The sequence below is a fragment of the Penicillium samsonianum genome, assembly GCF_028829775.1.
Source record: "Penicillium samsonianum strain IBT 33392 chromosome Unknown utg000004l_segment0_segment0, whole genome shotgun sequence".
NCBI classification, from domain to species: Eukaryota; Fungi; Ascomycota; class Eurotiomycetes; order Eurotiales; family Aspergillaceae; genus Penicillium; species Penicillium samsonianum.
The window spans coordinates 3,695,226-3,708,044 of record NW_026643262.1 but is presented as its reverse complement, the minus strand read 5'-3'; the positions used below and the strand labels follow the sequence as shown (position 1 = coordinate 3,708,044).

Sequence of the window (12,819 nt, the reverse complement as noted above, 5' to 3'; positions counted from 1 at the left end):
AGGTACATAAGGGGTGTGGATATGATTGGCTTGTTGGGCTTGGGATAGACCAATATTGTCTAGGTTAGAATTGATACCGGCGCGTGGGGTCATCTCTGCACCGCCACTTTTATATTTGTTGGTCCAAACAACCTATCTTTGGACAGTAGACCTAAACTTTGTAATTTGGGCCATGCCTTCCCAATTTATCACGTTTCCGTAACACTTTCAATGTAAAGATGATTAAGGCACACAGAATATCTTCTATATGAAACATAAGCCGATCCATTGGCCGGTCATTGTGGCAAGGGAATAATATATGTAGAGCAAGCTAAAATAGCTGCAACGATGTTTTTATAGAGATGTGTTATTTTCTAGTAGAGTATGTCCAGGAGGCGTGGGGCCAGCTTGATTTGGATCATCTCCAACATTTCTAGTACTATGCCATGTGGTGTGAAGAACGTTATAGACTCTTAGATTAGCAGTACATATATACTCTATGGGTCCATTGCTCCTAAAATGTCGTTTTGAAGTGGTGTAAGAAGGGAGGTGATTAGAACATACATTTGGTGCGTCCCATGTCAGCCCACAGTAGTGGCAAATGGAGTGTCTATAATAGGAACATCCAAATGGCCCCAAGCGGATATTGTATTTGCGTGAGTGTACTGAAATACTGTGGAGCTATGTCTGCGCGTATATATGGTGTGTTTTGGGAGCCGTTGTATATCATGCACATTTGGGGCCGGGGGCCAGCTCCACCGCTCCACCTCGACACCTGGGCGCGGCTCCACACGCAAGCCTTTCCCGCCGGCCCCATGTTCAAATTGACACCCCTAGAAATTTTCGGCAGAGATAAGGGGGCGCACCGGAGAAGGGTGCGCGCATTATATCAGGTGTGCCGCACCTGACTTTGCGCCATTTTGCCGCAAAAAAAACCCCCGATTAAAGAACAGAAGGTACCGGGGCATGAAAAGAATGATGGCATTGGAACAAGCAATCCAAGCCTTACCACCAGTGCTATACCTTGGTCTTTCTGGACTTGCATTCGCCATCTCTTTGCACGCACCAAAACAGGGACAGCGTCTGGCGCTGCTGCCGTTGATTCTAATACCCGCCTTCCTCTCCTTGTCTGCGGTACTCCATGTGCCATTTGCCTCTGGCGTCTCACTCGTCTGGGGTCAAGCATTAACAGGATATGTCCTGCATACTATATCGACCTTACACCTCGAAGAGATCCCACCACCTTGCCCATCCGGTTCCGATCCCGCGACGCTTGGGTTCAACACCTGCTTCGACTTCGGTTACTTTCGCCGAATTTGGCTGAATCCACGTTTGATACGTACGCATCCAACCAATCAGACCTCGCAGGAGCGGCCGAAGAAGCAGTCTCGCGGGATATTCCTTGTATTACAACTCTCCAAGCTTCTCATATACTACATCATTCAAACAAATATCTCCCCTGCGCTATTTGACGAAGTTGTCATTGACCTCCTGCCGGATGATGTTGCTCCATATCAACAATCCCTCTGGCGTCCTCTAAACGGGTTCACGGCGCGAGAGTGCTTAAATGTAACGTTCGTCACCTTCTCATCTTTCTGGGCGACGTTTGTGTACCTCGACGGGACAAATGCCATGATGGCCGCACTGTTTGTTATGATCGGCCTGGATGATCCAGAGGACTGGCCGCCACTTTTTGGTGACCTCTCCCAGGCAGCCGGGCTGCGAAATTTCTGGTCAAGATTCTGGCACACACTTCCCATGAAGCCTTACAGGAGCATTGGAGAATACATCAGCCTTCGGATACTTAGGCAGTCGCCTCGGTCTTTCGCCCATAAGGCAATCATTGCCTCGGTTGCATTTGGGCTTTCAGGCGCCGCCCACGCTTTGATAGACTGGCAGCGTGGCAGCCCTGATTGGCACTTGAATATTTATTGGTTCCTACTCAACTTTCTCGGTTGTATGGGCGAGTCCCTTTTTGTCAAGACGCTTCGCCAGTTAGCACGGAGAGCTTTTCGAGAGCACGATTTTCGGACCCTCCAAGAAAGCTGGCTAGGCAGATTTATTGGGTATGTCTGGGTTTGCGTCTTCTTCTGCTGGACGGTGCCAATGTGGCGTTTTCCCGAAATCCATCGGCAGTCTTTGGCTTTCCAAAGTATGAGGCAACTCCTGTCGAACATGCAAGTAGCTCAACAGTAGAGGCGCCCGGTATATTGTACCGCATGTATCCATACGGTACTTATAGCATTAAAGCCGCAATTACTGAATGAACTATGCTCCAGTTACTTTCTAGCCTTATATGTAGGACCTTCCTATATTCAGTACCTTAGTTAAATCGGCAGACAGGTTTTGGGGATCTTTTGGAGGTGGCCAAATAGCTCCATGCCAAGACCATGACCCTACTCATCGCCGAAGCATCGCTCATCTCCCCTACCCATGGCGGGGTTCCCAATGCAGCTGGAGTGTGGAATGATGCACAGGTCGAAGGCTGGAAAAGCGTGATCGATGCAGTCCATGCACGTGGAAGCTACATTGTTTGCCAATCGCTTGCCCCAGGTCGCGCTGCAGATGCGACTACTTTGCATAGGGAAGGGTGCTACGATGTTTTGTCATCTAGTCCGATCCCAATGACGGACGCCGCTCCGGTTCCCACGGCAATGTCAGAGGATCAAATTCAAGGCGCTATTAAAGACTACGCCACTGCAGCCAAGAACGCCATTCGCGCGGGTTTTGATGGTGTTGAAGCCCATGGCGCCAATGGATACTTGGTCGATCAATTCCTTCAGGATACCTGCAATGCGCGAACAGACCGATGGGGCGATAGCATTCAAAACCGGGCACTATTTGGAATCGAAGTTGCAACAGCTATTGCGAAAGCTATCGGGGCGGATAAACTCGGATACAGAATCAGCCCTTGGAGCAGCTTCCAAGGTATGAGAATGGCGGATCCAGTCCCTCAATTCTCTTACTTAATTGAGGAGCTGAAGGGTCTCAAGCTTGGATATCTCCATGTTATTGAATCTCGAGTCAATAATAACGTGGATGTTGAAAAGACCGAGGGTATCGAGTTTGCATTGGATATCTGGGGTCAGACATTACCCGTTCTGGTCGCTGGTGGGTTTGATGCGCATTCTGCAACCCTAATGTTAGCCCCTTTCTTCTAACTAAGTGGTTTACGCGGCCACAATCGCTGGCTTATGGCTTTCTCTTAGCACCTTGATCGTCCTAGTGCCACCTATTCCTGTGGCCTTTTTAGGCTGAAATCCTTATATGTTTGGAATCATCGAAATGTTTTGGGCTTCACTTCTAGCCACTCTCATCATCCTTATGAAGCATAATACCGAAGATGTATACATAACTCAAAGTAATCAATATAGTGGAAAGGCGCGTTGTCCATAATAAGGAAAGACTTTGGCTCCGGCTATTTACCACAATAAAAGAGAAGCTGTTCAATACAATCTTCAAATATGGTGTCACCCAATGGGTAGACTAGCCCGTCTTCCTGAAGCAAGCAGGTTTGTTACAGCCTGATTTATCTATCAGCAGTCTACCTCCAACACGACGCACTGCGGTTAGAATTGGAGTGAGAGATTCGATGGCCGTTATGGCGTCGCGTGAACTCGAGGCTTGTAAACAGTTCCTTATGGTTCCCAAGGGCCTCGGGCTCGACTTCCTGTCAGAAGCTGGGGTTGTCCGTCTCCCTGAACGAGAAGCACATCTTCATGTCTCACCCCGAATTTATCCACTAGATAGATTCCGGGCTCCGAAGTGAAAGCCATGCCGGTCTTCAACAAGCTCGCTGTATTTCCCTGGTTCATATACGGGCTTTCGTGGGCTGCTCGAAGTTGTCAGTTTATTAAACTCGAATGACAGGGTTGCATAAAACGGAACCTTTGATCCCAATACCATGCCCCACGCGATGCGTAAAGGCTTCGGCATACCCAGCATGGCTAATCACGTCGCGTGCAGCAATATCTACACTAGCTGCGGTCATGTTCTCGCGCATTTGATCAATTGAGCGAGTTTGTGCCTCGAAGACGATATCCCAAACCTTTACCCAAGTCAGTGAGTTAGATACAAAGAGGAAACAGAATGACTTACCTTCAGCTTCTCACTCATGCGCGGTGAAAGTACCTCGTCTTTGGAAGGTTTCTGCAAGAACGGAGGGAAAAAGTGCGGCAAATATCCGACGAGTATCCATAGAGATGTGCACTATCACAGCGTTAGATGGCGAAATTTATGATAGGTTTGCTGGAATACGAACCCCACATCGATCAAGACAAAGGTCTCGGCTTCCAAAACCTTAGATCCATTGGTTCCACCATGCGGGTTGGATGCATTCTCATCAAAAAGCACGATGTCGAAGAAGGGATCCAATCCGGCGGCTCGAAGGGCATCATCGAGGGCAGCAGCTATTTCATTCTCCGTCAATCCTGGGTAGAGGCATTTTCTCATCTGTCGCACCGCCTCAACAGTTCCGGTATTGACTGCGCGCAAAATTTCGACCTCCCGAGCAGTTTTGATCTGTCGAACTTCTTCAACCTGGCCCTGTAGACCGACTACCTCGAATCCCGCAGATCCAAGGCCGCGCTGGATGAAGTCTCGCATTTCTTCGTCCACCATCAGGCGTGCGGGTCGACGGAAGCCCAGGAACACATCCGATTGCTGGAGAGTGGTGTACGGATTCCAGTGCTCCTCCCATGGAACGATTGAGATTTCCTCAGAGAAGGGCATTCCAAGTAGACGGGCGCGCTCAGCCTCGAAAGATGGGCAGAGAAAGGTGGTGTTGGCCTTGACGTTGCCCGTGGCCTCATCATGGAACGGGCGTATCACCATCAAGAAAGGACGCTCTTCCGGCTACGTTGGTGAGTTTAATCGGCCCATGAATATCTTGATGGGTGTCTTACCTCCCACACTTCCCACTCAGGCTGGCTCACGTTGCCATAGTACTGGAATGTATATCCCGGTTCTACCACAAATGCATCAGCTCCCTCGGCGACCAGTGCTTGCGCCAATCGATCCCGTCGCTCTTCAAAGTCCACAACTGCGATGGGCGCGACGTTGTTCATGAATGGAAGCCCTGTCTCGAGAATATTGTTGATCGCGCATTGTTGGAAGGTTTTCCCGCGGTCGGGTTTGTCCACGTCATTCCATTGGTCCCCGAGCGACCATGAACGACGAGAAAAATTATAACTCGTGGCTAACAGTCCAGCACTGGCTATAATCAATGCTAGGTTGCGAGCGGAGAAGCGATTACGGGGCTTAGCCTCCACGGCGCTGAAGGGCAGCTGTTTCGACATGATGCGAGAAGTTGGATCAAAGGAGGAGATTCGAGAATTCCCAGCTTGGGAAATAAAACCCCTTCGTGAACTCGGCCCTCGAGCTCGAGAGTGGGGGTTCTTATCTCGTTTTGACCTTCCTACTTTCGCATTTGCTTCCCCGCATCTCGTTAGCGCCAAATCCCAAGCTTCATTGCGTTAGTCTCGACGTCGGCAGTTACTTTCGGTGCCCCCTTGACTGGTGCAGTAGGTTGCAACTATCTGCAAGGATATCGGACAAATCAGGTCTTTCCTGCTGCGGGGATGTATTATAAAGTGCGAGCGATGTCCGAATCTGCTAGCTGCAATCTGCAGTACCCGCATCATGAGCGAGCCTAAGGTAGTTGAGACACGTGAAACGTGTAAAAAGAGCCCAGTATCGAAAGAAGTGGACGTTCAAACGGGGACCTCACTTTCACTTTCCCCAGATGCAATTAAACAAGATGCGACAGATGATCCCTACAACGGTCGAGGCTACTCACGCCTCTCCATGGTCATGATGGTGGTCTTCAGTGGCCTCGCAATCGGCTCGGACGGCTTCAACGCTTCGATCATTGGAAATCTTGAGTTGATCATGGCGGTCATTTATCCAGAGTCGCTGACCACGGCTGTAGCCGCTCGGTTATCCAACGCATTCATGGTCGGCATGATTATTGGCATGCTCTCATTTGGTTACATCGCCGATAAACTGGGCCGCAAGAGTGGCGCTGTTTTAACAACCACAATTTTGGTTCTGGGAATTGCGCTGAGTGCCGGTGCCAGTGGGTTGACCGAGGATGGCATGTTTTGGATGCTAATCGTAGCCCGAGGAATCGCAGGTGTTGGGGCGGGCGGGTGAGTGACATTTCCTTGCTGTTTAATGTATATGGCAACCTGCTAATCCGATGTGATTAGAGAATATCCCGTTGCAGGGGCAGGTGCTGCTGAAGCCACAGACGAGGCTCCGGGAATTCGTAAGCGAAGAGGCTTTATTTTCGCAATGATTGCTGATCTGTCGGCATCTCTTGGCTTTGCCTTCGGTGCTCTGGTGCCACTCCTGTTGCTTTTGTGTTTCCATCAACAAGTGCAACATTATGAAGCTGTGTGGCGAGTCTCCTTGGCCATGGGGGCCATCGCTCCTCTTTCGATTTTCTGGTTCCGCTATCGGATGGTCGTCAGTTCTGCATATCGTAAGAGCTCCATGAAAAAGCAAAGACTACCCTATTGGCTAGCGATCAAGAAGTATTGGCGACCGTTGGTGGGCGTCTGTGGTTCATGGTTCATGTGAGCACCTCAACCCCGTGGAATTTTATCGCTGTGGCTAATCGCACGGACTGCATCAGTTACAACTACATCTCCTATCCTTTCGGCCTGTTTTCATCCACCATCGTGGGTCGGGTCAATCCATCCTCATCCTTGGCCCTCACAATGGCCTGGGGAACCTTGATAAATTGCTTCTATATTCCCGGTGCATTCATCGGTGGTTTCCTCTCGGACCGTATTGGTCGCCGCCGCACCATGGCACTCGGGTTCTTCCTCCAGGCCATTCTTGGATTCATCTTAGGAGGAGCATTAGGCCCGATCCAGACAAATCTGCCGCTGTTTATCGTGCTCTATGGCATATTCCTTACCCTCGGAGAGGTCGGCCCAGGTTCCACGATTGTTCTCACTGCCAGTGAAAGTTTTCCCACCTCGGTTCGCGGCCATGCAGTCGGATTCGCTGCTGCTTGGAGTAAGGCCGGGGCGGCAATTGGAACTCAAGTCTTCAAGCCGATCATGGCTAATTGGGGCGATGATGACCTTCATGGCACCCAAGCTGTCTTTCTCATCGGGTCAGGGTTTGCTGTTCTCGGAGGCTGCCTGGCCTGGTTTGTGCTCCAGGACAGCAATAAAATCCTCGATCACGGTGACCAGGAGTGGAAGGACTATCTGGTTGCTCATGGTTATACAAACATTGAATGGGGTGCTGAAGAGCAAACGGCTATACCGGACCAAAAATTGGCTGACTAGAGCCTTTAATTGATACGATGATCGATGCGAGCTTGAGAAGATAAGGGGTCCAGAGCAACTGCTCACGGACACTGGTTGCGTTCATTTGCTTTAAAGTCGATCGCATATTTCTAGTCTATCCCTCATGCACATGTCTTATTTACCTTGGTAAATTTTCAAATGTTCCGTCCTACGTGGACTTTCCGTATAGTGTAATTACCTGCCTAGGTAGCGGTATATTATTGCATCCATGGATACATATATGTAGATATACCTACATAAGTAGAGTGAATGTACCCAATAGAGTTTAGCGCTACAGTCCGCAAAGGTTTTCGGTCCTCCCCGGAGCCGTCGCCGAAAACTTCTGCGGTAGAACTATACGTCATATAAGGCCATTTTACTTGTCTCAATCCATCGTCCACAACTTAAGTTTCTTAACAATGTCTTGCCATCTGCGCGAAATTTCTGAAGATTTTGTGGCTTCCCATGATACCGGATTGTCCACCGATGTTCGTTTGGCCAGAGCCACTGAAAAAATCCTGGCAGTTACAGAGGCCCTAGCAAAAGACGAAGACATACTGCGACGGACCCTGAGCGTGCGTTCCATCGTATCAAGCTCTTCAAGCTTCCCAGAGCGTATGCAGCGAGCGAAATTCCTTCAAGATCCTGCATTTGTTGTGATCGGCCGAGGAACATGCGGCACGATCTTTGAGATTCCTGGAACAGAGTCTGCGTACAAAAAAGGCAGTGATAAGGACTCCCTGTGGAACGATGCAAATCTGACCAACACTGCCTGCCGTGCAGTGATAGAGACCAAGACTTGTCTTCAGGAAATATTTCCAAATACCTCAATCCCTCGTGTGCCTATAGTCACTGGATGGATCAGTGAGAATGACTTACAGAACTGGTGGCGAGAGAACTTGTCACAATTCCCCGATGATACTGAGATTGGATATCTTTTCCAAGTCCAGCGGATCTTGCCGCTTCCTAGGCCCTCCCGTGAAGCTCTCATTCGCCTCTATTTCCCGAAGAAAATGCACCATTCTGCATACGAAGACCCGGATAATAAAGCATGTCTTGTACGACCATACCTTGGACAGCGAAGAGGAGAGTGGGAATATTCTCGTCCAGCACTCAGCCTTCAGAACTTTCCTCTTTATCTCGATCAGATAGAGGAACTCCAGTTAGAAGCTGTCCAATTTTCTGAAGAGATGGCTATTGGGCTGGCGATCATCCACTGGAAGGCTCACTTGGAAGGGATGGACATGGAATTCGTACTCGGTAGCGCGACAACAAATGGAGAACTTCCGACCGTGGTTGAGAACTTCAAGACGGTCAAGCCATTTGATATCCCTGCTGGAGATTTTAAAAGACGGCAGGTGCATCTCTGGATGCTCGATTTTGATAAGGCTGACCAGCTTGACTTGAAGGAGAGCTGGAAGTCTTGCTGCGATAAGATGGTCACTGCTGTGACAGCGAACGACCCCTATTTCCCCAACCCAGCAGCCATAGGAACTCTCGAACACAAGTTATGGGATACATTTGAGCGCGCCTATCTTCTTGCTGCGTCTAATCTTCTACTTACACAGAAGGGGTTTCCAAAGAAAGCGATTGAATACCCGGCGCTATTTTTGAAAGCATGGAAGAAGAGAGCTACAGAACTGGCAAAGGACACGGAGGGTGATTTTGTGGAGTTCGGGTAAATATGGGGTTCTATGGATGTCTCATGTATTTTCTTTTTGTTGCAGCCCATCTCCGGCTGTCTTTATTCTTATCTGAGCGTTCTTTGAGAAAGGGATTGCGAGGATCTAGGGGGAGATGCCGTTAATAATCCCCTCTATCTATAGATACTCTCTCGAAATATTAACTAGAATAAAGCTATAACCGCGGGGTTTAACCCTACAAACTAAAGTGCCCTCTACTCCGTACACTCTATAGCATGAAATTGATTTTGTTCAACTGGTTATAAAAAACCAAACAGGTGGGTCCCGGAACTATAGTTAGGGAATTGAACCCATCCTTAAGAGGCTTGCTTACCACTTGTGGTTACCGGTGCAAGCCTAAACCGCTGAGCTGTTAGAGCTGATATATTGGAAATATTTGAGAGTGACCCTAGCGATCCCGGTCTCGTGCCACGGTCGAAGTTCCTTTTGGCGCTGATTCTTGCAAGGATTGCGGATCGAATGGGAAGTATGGCTGTCGCGGAAGAAAGCCAGAGACACCGTGAGAAGGCAATATTTCTTGTTAAGCAGGAACACCTCTTCACGGGTATGCTTAGGGTTTATTTTTGCAAGAAGGAAAGCAATGTGATATTTCCCTATAGTACCTACCTGGCAGGTAACTTTATAACGTCGCTTCGGCACCTGGGCATCATCCATATCGACAAACTTAGAATATACAAGTCCTCTTTGGTTGTTTGAAGATAATCAGAATAATGATGATAATCTCGTTTCGGCCTAAGGTAATGCTGGTGATAAATCGCTCAACTAGCGCGAAAGTGCCAGTTACCAATCCTTAGGATGAGTGGGGTCAGAGATAAATTAGAACAAAAGCACTAACCGGGGACTCACGAGTTTGAGCCTTCACACTTTCCGAGCGCCATGCGGTCTTGGCCTCGTATATGTAAGACCTGAGATGCACTACCCTATCGGCTATACTTTCACCGGCAGCAACGAGACCTTGAGAAGCGGTAAGAGGCTTTCTTATCACGTCACATGTTGGTGGCACAACTAGTGGCTTGGTCTCTGAAGCACATGTAAACCATTTTCTTTGTTGGCAAAAGAATAGGTTCCTGCTCGGCGGAGTAGAACTCATCTTTCTCAAGGCCTTTTCTCGAAGTAAGAACGACTTTGACAAGTACCAAAAAAGCCTTGAAAGAGTTTGTGTCAGGTATTCTTTTCTCGTTTTGTGCAATCCGTATTATACATGCCGAAAGTGGACCGTATGCTATGTCTCAGCAGGACCAGAAACAGTATACGAGTATAACAGCCGACATGTTATGAATGCACGATAGGTCAAGATCGTTCTATCTACCCATGCTCAATCGTCATCATGATCTTAATCGGGCGTCGTTGCAGATGAGAGTGCAGAAAGAATCACACAATCCATGCAGACTCGCTAAGATTGACTATTTTGCACGGTGAAATCCTATATCTCGATAATGTCAGACCATTTGGTGGGATTATACCCCGCAATGATTCATGGAGATGCATGGATGAGAACGAGGTCTTTGATAATCTTTCTTATTGAACGACTACTATAAGAGCCTCCTCTGCTCCGCTTCAACGAGTAGTTCAACATAACCTTCTCTTTCACTTACCCGGTCTTCAATATCCAAATATGCATCTCCCACTACTCTCTATCCTCACTCTTGCGCCCGCGGTGATTGCGGTTGTTGTCGATACGCCAACTCTGAAATCGCGTCGGAATTGGGACGTGACATGGAGACTCGACACGCCAAAAATTGGCCTCACTCTTACCCGAGACTTCAAAACTTTTGAGTGGATTGATCTCGTTGATGCCGAGCCGGAGAAGGCTAGTGTTAGATTACCGAGAGACGTGAATCTTCAGCCAGGGTAAAAATGATCACCTGCTTGAATGAGAGTGATACTGATCTGGCTTGCGCAGTGATGTTTGGTTGGTCGCATGGACTAGTCACGGTACAGGACCAATTGGATATAGTGAGAAATTCACAATCAAATAAGCATTGCTTATATATACGGTGGTGTGGTGAAGGGGATTCGATAGACTTCATTGTATCGGCCTTCGAAACTTGAAACTAGTAAATGATCTTCAAATGAGATTGACTTCAGGATGTTCTCTGCATTCGTTACACAAGATTGTTCAACGTACAGCTCAGAGGCTGTGATTCCCACTTTCAACAGTAGCAGGGGCCGGTTAGTACCCGTACCTAGGTAGGACTCATCCATGTGTTCAATAATCCCTGGGCTGCTGGGTAGTACACTACGAAGTGGACATGGGTCCTGAGGCCCATGTTCTGTGAAATTCTGGTAGGGATATCCAGATTGTTCTACCATGGAATCAGGTCTGACTCGTTTTTAATTTCTCCGAGTCCAAATTGGGAGTCGGAGGTCTAAGTCAAAAACACCATTAGCATCAGGCTCAACTTCTTCTCGCGATCATATCCTCAGTGGTACATGCACGGTATGCTTGTCGAGGAATGCGCGGGTCGACAAGGATGTTGCGCTCGGGGATGTGGGTGCTGTCTGAACCGCAAAATGATCCCGTCATGAAGTCTTGGTGTTGGACATTGTACGCTCGAATGTGCATGTTGTCGGAGGGCTAGAGGCTTTGAAGTTTCCCCTGCCGATAAGAAACTGTTGAACAGTTTAGAAACACGGTCCAGGAGCGTGGCTACCGTATAGCCAGATACCGACAAGTTTCAATCTGGGGCGTTGTGGGTGATAGCAGGGAGAACCCGTTTAACATGATTGATGCGTCGCCGAGATACGATCAGATTGAAAAGAAAGGAATAAAGGGACTGCTTGATTCGGTCCAAACTAAGGTGTGAGGTTGTAAACTCAAGTGCCAGTGGTTATTGTGGTTATCTCTTCTTTTTCGTTTGGGACTTATTATTTTGCTTGCAACTCTTGTACACTATTGTTTCGTACTATTGTTAACGGCTGTGTATAGCGCTCGTCGTCGGATGCGCAATATTTTGGCCTCATTACCGATTTTGGCCTGGCAGAAAAATAAAAATACCTGAATACCTAGGTTGAACTTGCGTTGAGCTCTAATGACACTCTAGGGGAATCAAGAGAAGGAAGCTTAGATGCGGAGAGAACGTGTTGACCTACCACCCGCTACAAGATTCCCATATTTCAACCAGAGAGTGAGAAGAAAAGTTGACCAATCGCTCGGGAAAGGGGGTGGCGGAGCTCAGGAGCTCGGTGATCCGGATCAATAGCAAAAATACGTCACCTGCAAGGCCCAGGGATATCTGGGAAACGAGGGCGAAAAGAAAAATGACCTGGCATGACCTGGCTTGTTAGGTGGAGGGGGGAATACGGGACTATACAGAACCACGTAGTACGCAAAACATTAAGCCTTGGATAGCCAAAGTTCAGCTTCCCCAGTATCAAATATCCGATATGGTGTAGTGGCTAACATCGCCGTCTCTCACACGGCAGCCGGGGGTTCGATTCCCCCTATCGGAGTTTCTTTTTTGGATTTCTTTTTATCATACCTTTATGATCCTAGTTCTGCTGTTTGGTGTATGTCTCTGGGGACAAACAGTTGATGGAATTGAGGAGATTGCGCCACAAAAAGCCCAATATATACATAGACGCCCGGATGTATACCGCGCATTTAAAAAGCAGTTGTAGGAAAAGCCTCACTGTTGACTAACATAAAACTCTATCCTTGACAGAGATCAAGGCCGGTGATCAGTATTCCAAGGTCCTCCTAACTTGGAAGTGTAGCTGGGAATCCTCGGCCCATGCCTAGAAGAATCAGTCCATAAGTACGGAAGACAGCCGAGCGTTTCAATGATAGGTTTTCGAACTTGTGACGTGCGTACTCCAAAAATGATCGGAAT

The 12,819-nt window shown here is 48.3% G+C and overlaps 6 protein-coding genes across 6 annotated transcripts; 5 read left to right on the top strand and 1 right to left on the bottom strand.

Annotated features, from left to right (window-relative positions):
* Positions 1-954: 954 nt before the first annotated feature.
* On the top strand, positions 955-2,175 carry N7471_008325 (wax synthase family protein; the record flags this gene model as incomplete). The annotated part of the gene is made up of 1 exon (XM_057281044.1): positions 955-2,175. One exon carries the CDS (start codon positions 955-957, stop codon positions 2,173-2,175), a length of 1,221 nt encoding a protein of 406 aa, XP_057135304.1.
* Positions 2,176-2,369: 194 nt separating this feature from the next.
* On the top strand, positions 2,370-3,140 carry N7471_008324 (uncharacterized protein; the record flags this gene model as incomplete). Its single annotated transcript, XM_057281043.1, has 1 exon — positions 2,370-3,140. The coding sequence occupies one exon, from the start codon at positions 2,370-2,372 to the stop codon at positions 3,138-3,140; it is 771 nt and encodes a 256-aa protein (XP_057135303.1).
* A 227-nt stretch (positions 3,141-3,367) lies between these two features.
* On the bottom strand, positions 3,368-5,276 carry N7471_008323 (uncharacterized protein; the record flags this gene model as incomplete). Its single annotated transcript, XM_057281042.1, has 5 exons — positions 3,368-3,811; positions 3,868-4,027; positions 4,078-4,188; positions 4,237-4,833; positions 4,884-5,276. The coding sequence occupies 5 exons, from the start codon at positions 5,274-5,276 to the stop codon at positions 3,618-3,620; spliced, it is 1,455 nt and encodes a 484-aa protein (XP_057135302.1). The 3' UTR covers positions 3,368-3,617.
* A 343-nt stretch (positions 5,277-5,619) lies between these two features.
* Positions 5,620-7,283, top strand: N7471_008322 (uncharacterized protein; the record flags this gene model as incomplete). Its single annotated transcript, XM_057281041.1, has 3 exons — positions 5,620-6,128; positions 6,189-6,557; positions 6,617-7,283. 3 exons carry the CDS (start codon positions 5,620-5,622, stop codon positions 7,281-7,283), a joined length of 1,545 nt encoding a protein of 514 aa, XP_057135301.1.
* Positions 7,284-7,702: 419 nt separating this feature from the next.
* Positions 7,703-8,965, top strand: N7471_008321 (uncharacterized protein; the record flags this gene model as incomplete). Its single annotated transcript, XM_057281040.1, has 1 exon — positions 7,703-8,965. The coding sequence occupies one exon, from the start codon at positions 7,703-7,705 to the stop codon at positions 8,963-8,965; it is 1,263 nt and encodes a 420-aa protein (XP_057135300.1).
* Positions 8,966-10,601: 1,636 nt separating this feature from the next.
* Positions 10,602-10,965, top strand: N7471_008320 (uncharacterized protein; the record flags this gene model as incomplete). Its single annotated transcript, XM_057281039.1, has 2 exons — positions 10,602-10,837; positions 10,890-10,965. 2 exons carry the CDS (start codon positions 10,602-10,604, stop codon positions 10,963-10,965), a joined length of 312 nt encoding a protein of 103 aa, XP_057135299.1.
* Between the last annotated feature and the right edge of the window lie 1,854 nt (positions 10,966-12,819).